Source organism: Arvicola amphibius, chromosome 9, assembly GCF_903992535.2.
Source record: "Arvicola amphibius chromosome 9, mArvAmp1.2, whole genome shotgun sequence".
In the NCBI taxonomy this organism is placed as follows: domain Eukaryota; kingdom Metazoa; phylum Chordata; class Mammalia; order Rodentia; family Cricetidae; genus Arvicola; species Arvicola amphibius.
Genome location: NC_052055.2, coordinates 104,909,721 through 104,927,933, shown reverse-complemented (window position 1 = coordinate 104,927,933; position 18,213 = coordinate 104,909,721). Strand labels below are relative to the sequence as shown.

The 18,213-nt window shown below is 47.8% G+C and overlaps 2 protein-coding genes across 5 annotated transcripts in view; both read right to left on the bottom strand.

Moving 5' to 3' along the window:
* Positions 1 to 1,328: 1,328 nt before the first annotated feature.
* The window catches only part of LOC119822245 (phenazine biosynthesis-like domain-containing protein 2), a 43,167-nt gene continuing 26,282 nt past the window's right edge, over positions 1,329 to 18,213 (bottom strand). The window contains exon 11 of the transcript XR_005286757.1: positions 1,329 to 2,593. The gene's annotated coding sequence lies outside the window, so the exon portion shown is untranslated. The remainder of the gene's footprint in view (positions 2,594 to 18,213) is intronic.
* Positions 2,930 to 16,867, bottom strand: LOC119822244 (phenazine biosynthesis-like domain-containing protein 1). Of its 4 annotated transcripts, none has more exons than XM_038341243.1 (10): positions 16,738 to 16,867; positions 16,396 to 16,536; positions 12,350 to 12,449; positions 11,581 to 11,679; positions 10,855 to 10,964; positions 10,706 to 10,735; positions 6,693 to 6,781; positions 6,010 to 6,188; positions 4,130 to 4,192; positions 2,930 to 3,158 (listed from the first exon to the last, which is right to left on the bottom strand). In XM_038341243.1, exons 2-10 carry the CDS (start codon positions 16,477 to 16,479, stop codon positions 3,046 to 3,048), a joined length of 867 nt encoding a protein of 288 aa, XP_038197171.1. In that variant the 5' UTR covers positions 16,480 to 16,536; positions 16,738 to 16,867; the 3' UTR covers positions 2,930 to 3,045. The 4 variants fall into 4 exon arrangements, 2 of the variants coding, with proteins under 2 accessions (XP_038197171.1, XP_038197172.1); XM_038341244.1 differs by having other exon boundaries at positions 16,685 to 16,758; XR_005286756.2 differs by lacking the exon at positions 16,738 to 16,867 and adding an exon at positions 5,695 to 5,780 and having other exon boundaries at positions 3,029 to 3,158.

Here is an 18,213-nt window from a genome sequence, read left to right as displayed (position 1 = left end):
CCAGAGAGCACTGTACATTGATGTATGGAGCCAATTCCTGCTGAAAAGCGTTACCATGATTAATTAATAAAGCCAAGAGAACTCTTTAATGTTGCACAAAATAAAGTTTGTTTTATTTCCCCCTTTTTAAAAAAAATGGTGAGTTGTTTTGTTTTTTTGTGGCCTCAGCAACCTAACTTGTCCTGCATACAGCTTGCATGCTTAATTAGTGATCCTTCTGTGTCTGCAATTAGCACCAGGACAATTAATAAAATAACGCCTTCAAAGCTCCATTTAGCTATCAGAAGTGCACAACCAGGCATAATTAATTCGTCATGAATAAATCATGCCTGATTAACTAATCTGTTTGTTACTAGCACATTATGGAACAGCTCCCACCTGAGCACAGCTAATTTTTCTCTGCCGGACAGAGCCGGACACTAACACAAAGCCAACCCATGAAAAAGTGCACTGTTAAGCAGCAAGTGCATTGGTACAGACGGGGAGCTTCTGAGTTGTCGCCTTTAAATGCCATCAAGCCGCTTAGGCGACTGTCCAGAGAGTGATGGAAAGGGCCGCCACATCTGGAAGCCCGGGTTCAGGGCAGGTCTCACACCAACCCATCGCCTGGAGGGATTGATTGTTACAGCTCAAAGTACTGGCCCTAGTCCACAAAGCTCCAGACACAGGTGGTCCAGAAGCGGGCTGGTGATTTTGCTTTTCTAGCAAGTTCCCATACGGGCCTGATGCTGATGGAGGACCCCTGCTCAGGGAACCCGATTTACAATTGCTGGGGCTCCCAAGTCCTTTCTATAGAGTCTAACAGGTTTGTTGTAGTTTGGGGTTTTTGAAGCAGGATCTCAGAGAGCTCACGCTGGCTTCAGATTCATTGGCTAGAGAGATAGCTGCCGCTGGCCTTGAAATTCTGATCCTCCTGCCTTCCCCTCACTAGTGCCAGCTTTACAGGTGTGTGCCGCGGTGCCTGGCAGGATGGTAGCAAATCCCCGTACTCCTACTTCTCACTTGCTACCTTGCTTGAGGCCGAGTCTCTCTGTTTGCCACTGTGCTGTATGTCTGTGTACAGTTGGTCTGTGAGTTTCTAGGTAGGTGGAGGAGATAGTGGGGATGGAAGGATAAGGGTAGAGGTAGATTCGCCCATCCTGACTAGGGTATATGGGAATGCAGCAGCTCTTCACTGCATCCATCTTTTACGTGGATTACAGGGACCCAAACTCAATCATAAGGCTCGCCAGGCAAGTCTTTTACCCATCAAGCCCCAAAGTCTACCTAATACATCCTTTCTTCTATTAATTTTCTGAGTTTTGCCCGACAGAAAAAATGGAAAAATCATTTTTATTGCATTTATTTCTTTGTTTCGTATATGCACGTATATGTGTGGGTGTGTGCACGCTACAGCACCTATGTGTATGTGAGTCAGAGGAAAACGTGCAGAGTGTGTTCTCTTTCTATTTCTGGGTCCCAGAAGTCAAATTCAGGTTGTCAACCTTGATGACAAGTGCTTCATTCACTCAGCCGTCTTGCTAGCCCCCAAATCAGTGGTTTTTTTAGCTACACTGAAATTCCTTTACATCGTCCCCCAAAATGAACTGTTCCATTTTGCTATCCTTACAGCCCACACAAATCCAAACACCCTACCAATCATAGGCCAGCCTCCCTAACAGTTCTCGGTCTCCCCGCGTTTCCATTCCTAGCGTGATCACCTCGTGAGATGTTTTCCTGCACGTTGCTCAGGAAGATACTCTGAGCCAAGCAACTGCAATCTTCAGGAGTTCAGCTGTGCCCACTTGCAAAGGCTCATCCCAGCTGGGCTAATGAACGGCTCCCTCTCCTCCCAGCAGTACTGGGGAGGTCACAGGACCCTCACCTGAGGATCTAGCCTCTCCCTCCCACCTGTGATAAATGCACTAGCACACGGCCCCAGCAAGGGGCTAGGAGATACAGGCCAGCAAAGACTGAGGCCGGGGGTTCCCATCCCCGCCACAGGACAGTTATCATCAGCGCCTGACAAAGCCTTTTCCGGGGTCACATTCCAGGATGCCACACCCACACTCTGTAAGTAACCCCTCGCTTATGCTCTGGAAGTAAGGCCACTGGTGCCCTGGGAGAATGATGGCGTTGTACCTCAGTTTATCTTTGGAAACTTAGGGAATGGGGAGGAAATGTTTATGTGGTCCACAGGGAAAGGATTTTAGCAACACTGCTTTTCCACAGAGCTATTAACTCTTCTGAATGTCTTTGAGATACTCTATTAGGTACCTGTGCCTAAATTTAAATGGCCGAACCTAGCTCCTTATCAATGGATAGCTCTTTTTTCTTTTTTCTTTTTTCTTTTTTGAGACAGGGTTTCTCTGTGTGTGGCTCTGGCTGTCCTGCTTCTGCCTCCCAAATGCTGGGATTAAAGGCGCATGGCGCCACCACCTGACTGGATCTCTCTTTGATTGGCAGTTATGATCAAAAGAAGTGGCAGCATCGCTGCCTGCTGTGGGTTCCTGAAGATGCACACAGGCAGAGGCCAGAGCCCTTCATCAGCTAAGGAGCCTGGAGATGCTATCCTGCCCTCATCAAATGGCTTCCTTGTCTGTTCTCTACGGTCGAGGGCACTGGTCATTGGGTTTGCTGAAGCCAGCTCTGGGCATTTGTTGTTGGTTTGCTTTGGTTTTATTGGTAGTGAGAAAACACTGTGTTTAGCTGGGGCCACAGCCCAGCATAAGTGTCTCTATGTTGGGAGCAGTGAGACCCCAGATCCTGAATTTCTTGTAATCCCCTGATCTGAGTGCCTACAGCTGTTCTGAGCACGAGACCTTCAAGAGTTCCTGATGGCAGGAGAGTGGTTTCTGGTGGGTTTGGCTGGGGCGTGGCTATCTCTATATAATCTGCCCCTGAACAATAAAGGGGGCATTCTTGGGGAATTCAAGGATGACCCGTGTCGTTGTCTCTCTGTCTGTATGTGTTTGTGTATTTTAACCTCCTGCCCCTTGCCCGAATCTCGCAAACTGGGTAAAAGTGCACCAAACGCAGACACGGGGGCGCAGTGCGCGGCAATCTCTAGACCGTCAGCGTGCCCTCTAGGACAATAGCAGCGCCACCCTTCAGGTCAACTCGTCCATCAGGTCGCAGGGAAATGTCCAGTTCTCCTCCTCGGCGGGAACACTGAAAGGCTTAAAGAGAACACAGAGTGGAGCCAATTAAGAGCGTTCCCCTGTGGTTAACACAGTGAAGGATTTATTGTTACAAACCCGGAACTCCTTCCAAGCCAGTTTCTAGAATTCCTTCACGTGTCCATAGTGCCTCCCACCATTCTCCTGCAGACCCAGAGGCCCATACGCAACTGATGTGCGCACGCTACCCAGTCCTTTCCTTCCTGGGCCTTTTAGTGAGCCCACCTCAGCTCTGAATTAAACAGAGGGAGTTTGTTTTCTCGTAACATATTAAAGCAATCGTATGTGCTAGGCCCACAAAAGGCATGACCTCAGATTTCTAGGAGCTCAGGAAGGCATTATACTCACGTGGGATAGAGAAAAGGGATCGTCGATCTCAGAAGTTACATAGCAAGCTAATTACACTCATCAAGCGTGCTTACTGTATTAGAAATACCTGTGTTTGGGGAAGCAGGGCTGGAGAGGGCTGGGAGTGGAGGGGCCATTGAAGGGAAGATGATTCAGGAATATTTCACATGAAGGATAATATAAAACCTACCATTTATTTATTTATTTATTGATTGATTGATTGAGACAGGGTTTTCCTGTGTAACCCTGGCTGCCCAGGAACTAACTCCATAGGCCAAACTGGTTTCAAACTCAGATATCTGACTGTCTCTGCCTCTGGGATTAAAGGCGTGCACCAACAACAACCAGTTCAGCTCTTTTTACATTTTTAAGGAGCTAGTGCACGTGAGAATAGATAAGGGCCTAAAATGAGGCCAATGAGGAATTTGAGCTGGGCATAGTATTATACAATCCCAGCCCTTAGGGGGTCTGGCAAACTGAAGGCCAGCCTGGTCTACATATTAAGACCCTGTCCCAAATAGTTAAGGGATGGGCCTATGACTCTACAGTCAAGTTTTTGCAAAGCCCTGAGTTTAAAACCCAGGCACCCAACGAGGAGGAGAGAGGGAAAGCAACCGTCCTACCTCGCATCTCTTTCTTCCCAAGCTGCTGGGACCAGTAACTGCTCAGAACAGTGTGCGCAGCTCCTGAAAAGTAAGACACCATGAGAACAGGCAAAGAATATGGAAGTGTGTGTCCCCAATTGTGTTAAGTGATAAATCACCTAGCCAGTTCGACTAAACCTTAGATGGAAAGGTCAACCAGGCTAGGCCACAGCAGAGTGTGCAGTAAGTTTAGGAAGACAGGGTTTAGGAATTGGTTTTCCCAACTTGTCTGTCAACTATGTCTTATTGTTTCTGGAGGATTAGACTCCGGGGATTTGCTTGCTTGTTTTTAGACACAGGTTCCATGGAGCTCGAGCTGGCTGGAATTCTCTATGTAGATGAGGCTGCTCTTGAACCCCTGATCCTTCTGCCTCTGCTTCCCAAGGGCTTTGATGACAGGTGTGGACTACCATACCTGGCTTTGGTCTTTCATTTGGCTCTACCAAATTTGTCAGCTCTTTCCCCTGGAGCTGGAGTTAGAGGCAGTGGGGAGCCACCTAACATGAACTCTGGGAATTGAACTCGGGTCCTCTGTGAGAGCAGCATCTGCTCTTAACAACTCAGTCACCTCTCTGGGGAACATTGTCAGCTCTTGATAGGAAATTCGAGACCTTCATATACATCTTTCTATAATTTTCAGGGAACATAGTGTCTTCCTTCTACAGCACATACGCTACCAAAGGAAGTCAGACACAGGATCAGCCTTGTAGGGCTTTGTGGACGAAAAGAGTGTTCCTTTCACCAGGGTTTTGCTGTTGTTCAGTGTGCTGAGCAAGCTTTCTATAGACCAAGTTTAGCTCCTTAGTTAGTTGTGTGATTGTACCCTAGAAGTAGGTCAGAGACTACATATAAAAACAAACAAAATATAAAGTCGTGGCCAAGCGGTGGTGGCGCACGCCTTCAATCCCAGCACTCGGGAGGCAGAGGCAGGCGGATCTCTGTGAATTCGAGGACAGCATGATCTACAGAGCAAGTTCCAGGAGTGCCAATGCTGTTATACAGAGAAACCCTGTCTCAAAAAAAATTATGATATATACATACATATATATATATGTGTGTATATATATGTGTATATATATATATATATATATATATATATATATATAGAGAGAGAGAGAGAGAGAGAGAGAGAGAGAGTGAGTCATGCCAGGCACAGTGGTGAAGGCCTGTAGTCCTACATCAGGATTCTTGGAGTTTATTTGAGGATTTATAAGCTACATAGGGAGTCTGAGATCAGGCTGGGCTACATGAATCCTGTCTTGAAAAATGGGAGGTGAGGAGAAGAAAGTAAAAAAGCCGTAACTTATTTATAACTGGCTGAAAGTCTTCAGTTAGAGGCTAGAACGGCAGGAGGTCAAAGTCATCCTCGGTTCATGCTGAGTTGGAGACCATCCCAGGTTATGTGAAACCCCATTTCAGGAAACCAAATCAGAGCAAGGCGTCTAATGTCACACGAAGGCTTTTGTTTTCCTTGCTTCCCCTGATGCTTGGATAAAATACTGTGACAGAAGCAAGTAAGAAGTCAAGAGTTTATTTTCACTCACAGGTCAAGGCCCGGCCCTTCATGGCTTCCCAGTTGAGGCGGCAGGAGCCTAAAGCAGCTGCTGCTCACCTCACAGGTCACAGGTCTCTGTCACGAGAGAGCAATGCACGCAGCTGCTGCTTAGCCACCACCAGGATCCCAGTTAGGGAATTAAGATAGGCCTGCCCATTTGCATGAACATAGTCAAGGTAATCTCTCAGAGCTGTGCCCAGAACCCCATCTCTGGGTGCTGTCGCACCAAGCGCTCACAGTGGGTAGCCATTTGTATTCCTTCCCTTCCCTGGTTAAGTCCCCTCCGATAGTAAGGAAAGAGTACCTGTTACCGGGTCTTCAGGCAAACCAATCCATGGTGCAAAGTACCGGGAGTAGAAGTCATAGTGGGGTGTCTGCCCCCCAGGCTCTCCTCTGAGAGTGAGAATGAGCCCTTTCACCTTCCCTGTCTTTTCCATTTGAGGCAGAGGCTCTGTGTTCACCCTCAGGGTCTCCAGAAAGGACCTGAGCACAAACAGAATGGGTTCAGAATAAGTATTTTCAGGCTGGGCGGTGGTGGCGCACGCCTTTAATCCCAGCACTGAGGCAGAGGCAGACGGATCTCTGTGAGTTCGAGGCCAGCCTGGTCTCGAAAAACCAAAAAAAAAAAAGTTTTTTCAGACCACCCCCTTCACAGAATAGAAAGAGGCTGAGCTGAACCCAGATGGCTCAGCAGAGGGAAGGGAGAGCCTGCCTTTGACATCTACCTATGGAAAAGAAAGTGGTTGGACCAGGCATGATGGTAGATGTCTCTAATCCCAGCACTCTGGTGGCAGAGGCAGGTGGATCTCTGTGAGTTTAAGGTCAGTCTGGTCTACAGAGTGGGTTCCAGAACAACCAGAGCTATATAGGGAGACCCTGTCTCAGAAGAAAAGAAAGGTCAGTCATGCACTGGAGACAACACAGCCTGACTGAAGCAGAGCTGGGAATCTGGGTGCTGGGATATAAATGGTTAAACACGGCATTTACCTGTCGTAAGAATCGCTGAGCCGGAGCAGGAGTTTTCGGGTATCTGGAGAGTACCGGATATCCTGGACCACAGTGTCACCTATGGCTGTCTATGGAACAGATTGAACATGCCTCAGAGGGCCAGCAAGATTGTTCGATGAGTAAATGTGCTTGCTGCCAGGCTTATAATCTGAATTCAGTCACCCAGACCCAAATGGCAGCAGAGAACACACTCCTTCAAGCTGTCTCTGATCTCCAACCTCATGCCTAGCATGAGTGGAGCCATAGCACCATACAAACCATGCAAAAGCATGAGAGGTTCATGATCAAGCTGGAAAGAGCTCAGTAGGCAAAGTGCCTGCTTTGCAATCACGAGGACCCGAGAGCAAGCCCCACAATCTGTGCTTTTGTTTTTCAGGACAGGGCTTCTCTGTGCAACAACCCTGGCTGTCCTGCAGTTTGCTCTGTAGACCAGGCTGGTGTTGAACTCACAGAGATCTGCCTGCTTCTGCCTCCTAAATTCTTGGATTAAAGAAGTGTGCCACCACCTCCCTGGGCCAGGTGTGGTGACCCGCAGTTGTTATCTCTCTGTTGGGGAGACAGGGTCAGGAGGCCCCCTGGGGCTGGCTGACTAGCTAATCGGGTTCTAATTGGTGACTTCCAAAACAAAGAAAGACCCTGCTTTAAAGGAGGTTGGGAATGGAGAGATAAATGAGAAAGACTTGCTGTTCATTCATGAGGACCCGAGTTCGGATCCCCGGCACCTACTTAGAAAGCTAGGTGTGGCCACATACACATACCTGTAAACCCTGATGAAGCGGGGAGGTGACATGGGAGACTTTCTGGGACTATTTTTTAAAATCTCTCTCTCTCTCTCTCTCTCTCTCTCTCTCTCTCTCTCTCTCTCTCTCGTGTGTGTGTGTGTGTGTGTGTCTGGGCTTATGTGTAGAGGTCAGAGGACAAGTTGCCAGTGTTAGCTCTCTCCTTTGGGTACCAGGCCCAGCCTCGGTTTGGAATAGTGATGTGGCCGCTACTGAATGGCCTCGCCTCTGAGCACTGAGATGCTCCTGTTCCACGGCTGAAGCCCTACCGCCTTGGATGCTATCTGCTCTTGTGTAGCTATTTCCTCCTCCTGGAGAAAGGAGGAAGGCTCCACAGACTCAATAACTGAAGACACCTACAAAGTCCAGAAAACCCAGAAAAAAATCACAGGACTCACAAGTCTCATCCCTATGGCAATGACAGCATCAGCAGTTGTTCCAGAGTGGAGTTTCTGATGGAGCTGCCCACAGGTTGCCCCGGGAGCTCCCGGGATGCAGCAGCTGTCCTCACCATGCTAGAAAGGGTCTTTTGCTGACTCAGCTCCTTTTGAGTCGCCCATGCTGCTGGAAGGGATCACGTCAAAGTCATCCGCTCACCAAGCTAGACTCCATGAAACTGTTTCTTTGTAGTCTGGGTGCCCTTCTAGGGTAAGCAGTCAGGTGTTCACCTCTTCCAGGAGCAGCAGGAGAGGAAAGGGCAGTCATACATACATGGGAGGTTCTCAGCAGAGTCCCAAACATGATCTCCCTTGTTCTGATACCGTCCCTTCCTTCTTCCCCTGTGCATCTGGGGTCTAGGACCTCTATAAGACAGCTGCAGGACACATCTCACTGGGTGACATTGAGAATAAAGTGAGATGGGGGTAAGACCCTGAGCACGTGGCGCCACCTACAGAGCAGGATGGGCGCTACCTTCTTCCTAATGATGGCAGTAGTGATGGCTCACATCCTATAGACTCATGAAGAGACCGGGCTATATTCCTTGTCCTCACTGGGTGGTACCCAGACTTCCTTGGCCCTTCTCCTCACTCCTACTGTCCACCAGTCAAATTGATGACAATGACAGCTACCAGCTTTTCCCAGCCGTTCTCTCCACCTTCTGTCTACAGATCTCACGGACTGGTCTTGCCTCTAGAAAATCCAAGGCTGGTACAATAGTGGCACGACTGTAACGGGTGAGATTAACCACTCTCACATCAGACTACAGGCCCGCTTGCAGGATGGAGCTCATGTCTCATCCTGTGCACCGTGTTAAGTGCCCATGGCTGGTCTTAGGGGGACCTACTACTGTGGTTTTGGTAAATGGCCATGAGTCACACCAGCTTCTGAGTACTTATGTTTATATCTATAGGTTAGTGTTGTGCTGTTCTCACCCTTTATCAGAGGAGCTTAGTTTCACAGTAAGTAGTGGTTAATGCAGAGACTAGTTCACTGGTCTAAAGCTGCTGTTCAGTGGCTTTTGAGGGTTTGGCCCTAACTGGGACATCTATTATTATCTGCTCTGAAGGTTCAGAGAGCCCAATGAGGGGGAGGTGGGAAGAGTGTCGCAGATGTGTCTGTGTGTGTGTCTGTGTGTGTCTGTGTGCCTAGACATGATATGGCCACTGTACTCATGGGCTCCTGAACTCACAGCAGCTATAGCTATCTGCACAACCTCAGACTGGCCAACATTTCATCATGGATGAGGGAGGAGCTCATGAGATCCACAGCTTCCCTGATTGACTTTTGGCAGATAACGGCAACTGAAGAAGGGGTGTCATTTTGTTAGTGGTATGACCACTAATAAACTGCCCAGATTCCAGTAAATAACACCCACTACCACCCAGTGCTCACATACAGAACTCTTTTTAAACTCATTGGGAAACACACACAGACACACAGATACACAGACTGACACAGAGACATACAGAGACATATAGACACACAGAGAGACACACACACATACACAGACACATACACAGATACACAGATACACAGACACACACAGAGACACACACACATACACAGACACACAGATAGACACACACAGACACACAGACACACATGCACAGGGACACACACAGGTGTGAAAGGTAGGGAAATGGTTGGGAAGAAGTGTTTCAGTGGGAGAGGGAGGAGGGTTAGGGGAGTAAAAAAGACTAAATTTGCTCTACACAGGTATGAACTTGTAAAGGATTTTTAGAAAAAGAAAATTGCCATCTCTCCTACTTGAACTTGGATGGGTACAGTCACCCCAGGCTGATTTTCTCCTTCCTGCTGCAGTAAACAGAAATTCAACCTTTCATTGTTCGAGGGGGCTGAGGATGCCTGATACTGTCTTCACTGCCTCCTTCAGTTCTTTCTCTCTCTCCCTCTCCCTCTCTCCCTCTCTCCCTCTCTCCCTCTCTCCCTCTCTCCCTCTCTCCCTCTCTCCCTCTCCCTCTCTCCCTCTCTCCCTCTCCCTCTCCCTCTCCCTCTCTCCCTCTTCCTCTCCCTCTCCCTTTCCCTCTCTTCTTTCTCTCTCTCCTCTCCCCAAACACTCTTTTTTACTCCTGCCCCTCTATGGAGGTCTTATTGCTCACAGTTAAATGAGTTGGGTGTGATGGCATGAACATATAATCCCAGCCAGCACTTGATAGGCAAGAGAATTGCAAGTTCAAGGCTAGCCTGGGCTACACAGTCATTACAATTCAATGGAAGTGATCAATCTTACCAAATAAACACAATACTAACATTCTAATCTGAAATCACCTAGGCTTCCACTGCAATGCCTCCAACTGGTAGGCAGCCCAGTTTGGGATCCCATTACGTTGGAACACAGTCCAAGAATGGAGTCGTGTGAGGGGAACTCTGAGTGCTTGTGTGAATACTCCAAGAAACCAAGACAAGAGTCTTGTGACCTCAGTTTCTTCAAAACACAGAATTGCCAGACAGTGGTGGTACACGCCTTTAATCCCAGCACTAGGGAGGCAGACTGGCGGACCTCTGGTTTGAGGCCAGCCTTGTCTACAGAGTGAGTTCCAGGACAGGCTCCGAAGTTACACAGAGGAACCTGATCTCAAAAACCGAACCAAAACAAAAGTTGGCTATTGCCGGAGACTTTAGTCCACCTCATTTTTAGACCCTGCTCTCCCAGGCTCACACCGCCAATTAGAGCGGTAAGCGACATCACACCAGAGCTTTCAAACACAAACGACCACACCACAGGGCTCTAACTAGAGACTTTCCACCAACCTTTATCAAGTCTTCCACCTCATGGAAGTCCTAGAAGAGGAAAAGAGACGCAGTCATTGCTCAACAGGAGAGCCGCGGCTCAACGCAGTTTGTGGATACAGTTGTGTGTGTATTAAGATGAGATGCAAACACAGTAAGAAAGAGCTGACCTGGGGGAAGGCTGGGTAGAGAGGAAAGTCCAAGACAATCCCATCCTCTGCTCTTCTGGCCTTCAGCTCCCCACTCTTAGTGGCAAAGGTGAGAGTGTTGTTTGTGTTCTCTGGACAGAGGGGGAATCAAGCAAGAATCAGGAAAATAAGCTCGATACAGGGGACTTTCCCTAACCCCAGTGCTAGGGACTGAGTCTAGCACCATACAGATTCAGGGCAAGTGACCTAACACCGAGCTATAATACCAGCCTACTTTAAATGTTTTTAAAAAGAGTTTCTATTTTGTTTTATTTTTCAAGGCAAGACCTTAACTATGGAATCCCCACGAGCCTGGAACTCCCTATGTATGCCAGGCTGGTTTTGAACTCACAAAGAGTCACCTGCTCCTACCTCTAGAGTGCTGGTGGTACATACATGGGATCCTAGCACTGGAATATGGAGACAGGAAGATCAAGAGCACAGGATCCTCCATAGTTACATAGAGAACCCATGGCAAGCCTGGGATACATAAATAACTGTCTCAGAAAAGAAATACATATGGGAGCCAGATGTGGGGGCACCAGCCTTTAATTCCAGCACTGGGAGGCAAGACCAGTGACCAGCCTGGTCTACAGAGTGAGTTCCAAGACAGCCAGGATGACCAAGCTCAGGGGAAAAAAATCAAAGCCAGAACCATCATATATACATGCATACATACAAGCATACATAAAATAAAGTCCACATTACTTATCTTGTGGAACAGCACAGCCGCAGAGGCCAGGGTGGCGTGACCACACAGAGGAACCTCACTCACTGGAGTAAACCACCTCAGTCCAAAGCAGGAACCTTCAGAGGAGGGAGAGCCGAAGAGACACAAGTTAGCCCCCAGAGGCAAGTCTTAAGCTTCCAGCATCTTCTAAGTCTCTCTCTGGTGCGGTTAACAGCAAACTGTTGTCAAAGGACAAATGCAGACTGGACAGACATCCACAGGCTCCCCGCGGCTAGGAATGGAGCAGAGACAGTAGGTTCCCCAACACCCTCTTAGTCCATTCGGGGTGCTATAGCAGAACTCGACGTGATGGGTGACTCTTTGAGGAAATGTCTGTAATAGCCCCATGCCTTGGAGGTTGAAGGTCTAGAGGCTGCCACCTACTGAGCATCCTGTCACTGCATCCACCTAGGGCAAGGCACAGACACACGAGGGCGCCAAATACCCGTGTCCCAGAAGCCCACTCCTGAGATACCAACCCGCCCTCACAGAGATGCCATTACTCCACTGCCTCCCATCAGGACCCACCGACCAATATGCTACCCCGGGGACCCATTTTTCCAATACATGACCTTAGGAAACCTTAAACTATAAACTGAGACTGAACTTCAACACACCTTCTCCTAGATGAGCTAAAACCCACACGAGCTATCTGCCGGCAGATAACATAGAAACATTTCCTTAAACATCCCTCCCGAGACTCGGCTTCCATGGCCGCCCAGGAACCTATGAAAAGTGTGCATTTACTTTGTGTGAAGTTGTCACTTGGTTGCAGTTTGCTGACGAAAGCCGTTTCGGAGAGGTTCATTTCCCTTGCGATCTGTTGATGGGCGTCCTCAGCCAGTGCCTTAATTAGGAACATCAGGTTATGGAGACTCTGGAAGCACAACTCAGACTTCCTTGCTCGACCAACTACCATTAGTTAACAGGGCGGTTTACCCTCGACTTATGAAATTCTAGTTACATGCCGAGGATTGGGAGGCGTGTTTATGCAGACAGTTTTTCAGATACCTGGGCGTCCAGCTCCTATGGAGAATCACAAATGTGCAAAAGGCGACAGGAGTGGAAATCTAGAGCGTGGGGCCAGGTTCCTCTGTGTCGGCTTGTTATCAAGGAAAAGATCTGTGCTCTTTCTCAGTTCACTTTTCCACATGCAGGGAATCAACCCCAGGGCTTCATACGTGCTGGGCAAGCAACTCTATCACTGTGCTATGGCCACAGCCATTTTTAATTAATTGACTGATTAATTACTTTTTCTTTGTAGACAAGTTCTAAGGTGCCCCGGGGGGGGGGGTCTTCAATTTGTGATTCTTCTACCTCAGCCTCTTGAGTAGCTAGGATTGGGGCTACCGCACATCCAGGCCTGGTTTGCTTTATGCTTTTCTTGAGACAGGGTCTTATTATAGGGCCCAAGCTGTCCTGCGACTCGCTACGTAGCCCAGGTTATCTCCAAACGCATAACCTCACAATCCTCTTCCTCAGTTTCCTAAGTGCAGAGATTTTAGGCATGTGTCACCACCTACCGTTTTTCTCTAAATTTACATTTTTAAAAAGAAATTACAAAGGTGGGAGTGGTCTTGGTATGTGGGCTTTTGAATACCATGGTTCCCTGGTGGAGGTCAGAGAAAAGCGTGTGGACATTGATTTTTTTTTTTCTCCCAACATGTGGGTCCTGAGGCTCGAACTCCAGTCGTCAGACTCGACACAAGCACTTTTGCCCAAGGAACAATCTCACCGGCCCCCAGCAGTTTTTATTTTTATAAAGTTAAACCCACGAGTACATACAGAAAGTTTCTCCAGTACCAACACACAACAGTACTTAAAATGAGACCCCTGCTAGTTTCTGGTAGAAAAGCCTTTTCTTCTGTGCCAGCCAGTTACTTTACTATTCTGGGGCCACAGTGTGCATGTGGAGGTCAGAAGACAACCTTTGGAATCGGCTTTCGCTTGCCACCTCTAACTCGGCTCCAGGGATTGAACTCAGGTCGTCAGCATTGTGCAGCAAGCCCCTTCACTGGCTGAGCCACGTTGCTGACCTTTCAAGCAATTAAATAAAGCTGAGGATGGTGGCACCTGCCTGTAGTCCCGCTACTCGGGAGGTGGAGACAGAAAAATTAAGTGAAAATTTTCCTGAGCTCATGTTCTGGAGAGGAAGAGAATTTCAGAAAACCATGCAAATTCTTAATATCAGGTAAACTCTGAATATTTAAAGCCTTCAAATCTCAAAGGTATTCCACGGCTACATAGAGAGAGCCTGTCATCCTTACCTATCCCAGCTCCACTGCTGCCAAAGATATAGTTCTGACTTGGAGAAGGGGGACTTACCCTCATTGCAGCAGAAGTGTGGAGCAGCCATAGTCAGGAAGCATGGGCAATAATTTTAAAATTAATAAATTTGATTAACAAATACTTAATTTTAAATTACTAAATGTATTTAGTGAGAGAGAAGCGGGAGGGGAGAGAGCAGGCATGGCTATGGGGGTCTGAGGGCAATTTTCTGGTGAAGGTCCAGAGCCAAGGCGGGGCACTCCTGCTTCTGCAGCTGCACCCTGTCTGGGTTGCTGGCCTACAAGCTTCCAGATGGTTCTCTGGTCTCCAGCTCCCCTATCACGGTCGGAATGCTGGGATTACAGGTGCGGGGAATTGAGCCCTAGTGAACTGAGTGCGCTCATCAGGCAGGGGTGGCGCCCACCTTCATCTGCCCCTGCTTTACTCTGTGCAGCCAAGGATTCTCATCTGTAAAACTGTACTGGGGAGGTGAGCGAAAGAAGAAATGACAGACAGACATACAGACAGACGCTGATTGGGCTATTCTTGCTCCAATCAGGCAGCTACCACTCCACACAGGAGCTCTGTATGTCTGTTAATGCCCAGCACTGGGAGGAGGGCTTAGCTGGTGTCCCTGCCCTGTCTATGTAGGGAACAGACTTAGTCTGTGACCAACCCAGGAGGAGGAAGCTGCAACCCCATGCTTCTAGACATTCTTTCACACACAGACCAGGGAACTGCCTTGCCATGTCCCTGAGCCTCACCCAGGGACTTCTTTGACAATTCCCAGGGTTCTGAACACTGGGATCCTTGACACGGCTATGCTCATAACAAACAATACACACCCTGGACTTCATCCACTGCCCACGGTGTTGCCCACAGTGAGGGTGGATCTTTCCTATACAAGTAAACTTATCTGAGGCCTCCCTCACGGGTGTCAAGAGATGTGTGTCCAAGGCCACTCCAGAGCTTGTCAAGTTGACCATCAACATAAATCGTCAGAGGAAGATCTCAGCTTCCTACTGCCCAGGAAACAATATAACATTTGCCCAGAAGGCCAAGGAATATTTAACTAGCCCATTAGCGATTATCCTAATCAAAAGCTGATATAGTTCTTTCTTTTGTTTGTTTGATTGTTTGTTTTCAGATAGAGTTTCTCTATGTAACAGTCCTAGCTGTTCTGGAACTAACCCTTGTAGACTAGGCTGGCCTCGAACTCACAGAGATCCTCCTACCTCTGCCTCCCAAGTGCTGAGATTAAAGGCATGTGCCTCCAATGCCTAACAAAAGCCTATAAATTTCTAATATAAATTCAACTAGTTCATTTATCTGGGAAGGCACGTGTCTGTCACAGCACACTTGTGAGGTCAGAGGTCCACTTGCTGGGGGAGATTTCTGCCTCCACATTGGGACTCCCAGGGATTGAACTCTGGTCTTTGGGCTTGGTGCCAAGGAACTACACCTGCTGGGCCACCACTCTCATGCAAAAGAGCTATTTATACGATGAAGATTCTTGGCAACCTAACTTTTCCAGGTACTAGAGATCAATTCCTTCTAGTTTCTACTGAATTTATTGCAAGTGCCTTACTTTCTTGATCCTAAACAGATTTTTAAAAATATTTTGATGATTATCTTGAGAGAGTATATATGTGTGTGTGTTTGTATCTGTTTGCCAGTACACTTGAGTGTAGAGCCTTTGGAGGTCGAGAGAGAGAGAGAGAGAGAGAGAGAGAGAGAGAGAGAGAGAGAGAGAGAGAGAGAGAGAGAGAATATATCTGCCTGCCTGCTTGTCTGTCTGTCTGTCTGTCTGGGTTTGTACACACGAGTGCAGAGCTCCTGGGATCGAAAGAGTATCACATCCCCTGGAGTTACAGTGACATAGGAAAGGGTAAAGGTAGGCATGGTGGCACACACCTGTAACTGCTCAGCATGGAGGAGTCTAAGACAGATGGAGTCTGAGGATAGTTTGGGCTACATAGGGAATTTAAGGTCAGCTAGGGTTGGAAATCAAGATTTTGCCTCAAAGGTGTCTCCCAACCTCCATGAGAGAGTCCCTAGAATCAGATACAAATGTACTTTCAGCCATATTTAGTATAAAAGCAAACTTTGATGTCTATCCAGAAGCCTTTCTACTCCTTTTTATATTTATTTGCATACCTAATTATTTTTGGTTTTGTAAGATGGGTCAGTTTCTTCATGTCGCCCCAGCTGGTCCAGGCTAACCTCACACTGCTGACACTCCTGCCTGATCCCTAGGAGCGTCAGCATTACAGGCATGAGCCCCAGTCCCTGCTGCTGCTGCCTCTTTAATGGGCTCCAGTTGCCCTACATGGAAATCTGTGCTTCTGACTGGGTCTAGGTGCAGCCATTCCTGTCATAACCTGAAGACATGACCATCACTGATACAACAAAGATCACAAGCCGAAGTGGCAAACACTCAGGACAGACTCACTTCTTTTCCAGAAGTCACGGGCTCTACACACATCTAGAGTTTCAGGCCTGGCCCTTGAGAAGGGAGTACTTACATTTTCCAGGAGGCAGACGGCGGCAGGATTGCCACGGAAAGCTGTTGCCGTGAATGCGTCTGCTATGAAAATCCGGAGCTTCATTTTCCTCCCCGGTTCTGTCTGTGAGGTTGCTGCCTTGCTGGGAGCCTGCTTCACTTCCTGTTGTTGAAAAAAAAAAGTAAGAAAAGGAAAAAAAAAGCCAAAAAGTTAATGTTTCACTGGTGCACACAAGCACACAGTTAATGGTTCCCAGATATGAAGTCAGTTATTCCAACATAATTCCCTTTCAAGACAGCAATTATCTAACTTTTTCATTCTCCCTGTTGCAGAGTCTCTCAGTGCTGGGCAGTGAGCACTCACTCAGTGTGCCTAGAGCAGTGGCTTCCGTCCCAGCTCTGAAGGCGAAAAGGCTACCGATCCAGCTCAGCTGCCAGTGTTGGCTTAGCGTGCCCAAAGCCCTGGATCAAAACCAAGTGGCCTTCAACAGGACATGGTGGCACACATCTGTGATCCTAGCACATGGAAACAGGCAGGAGGAAGAGAAAGGTTCAGAGCCATCCTCGGCTACACAGGGAGTTCCAGGTCAACCTGGGATACATGAGACCCTATCTCAAAACAATAACAGAATTCACCAACTTACATAGTCTATGAAAGTTTACTGCCCATGTCTGTTAGGTAAAACGTAAACATTGGGTTGTTTGTTGGTTTGTTTGTTTGGGGGGTGGTTGCTTTGTTTCATTCTTATTTTTAGAGACTGGGTTTCCCTGTGTTGCCCTGGCTGTCCTGGAACTCTATAGACCATGCTTGCCTTGAGCTCAGAGATCCACCTGCCTCTGCCTCCCGAATGCTGGGATTAAAGGTGTGCGCCATTACAGACTGGCAAACACTGGGTTTTCATCAGCAGGAAACAACATCAAGTCGCCCTCTTTTTTTTTTTTTTTTTAAAACAGGGCCTAACTATGCATGTTATATGGCCTGGATCTTAAGGCTGGCTTCGAATTCGGAGATGTGTTTGCTTCTGCTTCCCTAGTTCTGGGAATAAGGTCCTGTGCCTAACTTCCTTTCTCCTTTTGAATTTACTTAGCTGCTAAAAGAGCGTCTGGCACACAGCAAATATCTACTGGATGGTTTAAGTGGTAACATGCTTAGCACACATCTGCCTGCACATTAGAGCCTGGGAGACAAAGAGGAGGACTTGTCAGTATGCCATCTTCCGGGATGTGTCTCCATCAGTAGCTTCGCTGTTTTGCCTGGCATTTCAGCTTGGTTATGTGCCCTTTTGAAGATGTCATTGTAGATTGCTTTCACCCTATCAGATAGCGTAAGTCAGCATAGAAAGGAACAAAGTTTTTATAATGACACGTGGTTCCCTTCTACATAGCTGGGATGGAGCCCAGGTCTCACTCATGACTGCTAACGGCTCTGCCACTCAGTTTGTTTACCTGTTACATGGAGACAGGATCTCGTCGTGTTGTTCATGTTGGCTTTGAACTGTCTGTGCAGCCTGGGCAGGCCTTTCACTAGCAATCCTCCTGCCTCAGCTTCCTGAATAGCTGCGATTGCAGGCTTGTGTCTCCAGACCCAGCAGCAAATTTTCACAGATTTAATATGGAAGTTTGTGACCCAGACTCAGTGGCACAGGCCCGTGATGCCAGGAGTCGGAAGACTGCAACAGGGGGCTGCATTAAGACCAGAATGGGATATCTCCCCCTCGACAAAAACAAAATAATACAAAAATTATGTTTGAGTGTTTGCTGATCTTCAGCCTCACTGGTTCTGTTCTTCGGCTCTCACTGAATGGTCCCCGGGAGAAAAAATACATGAACACCAGTAACC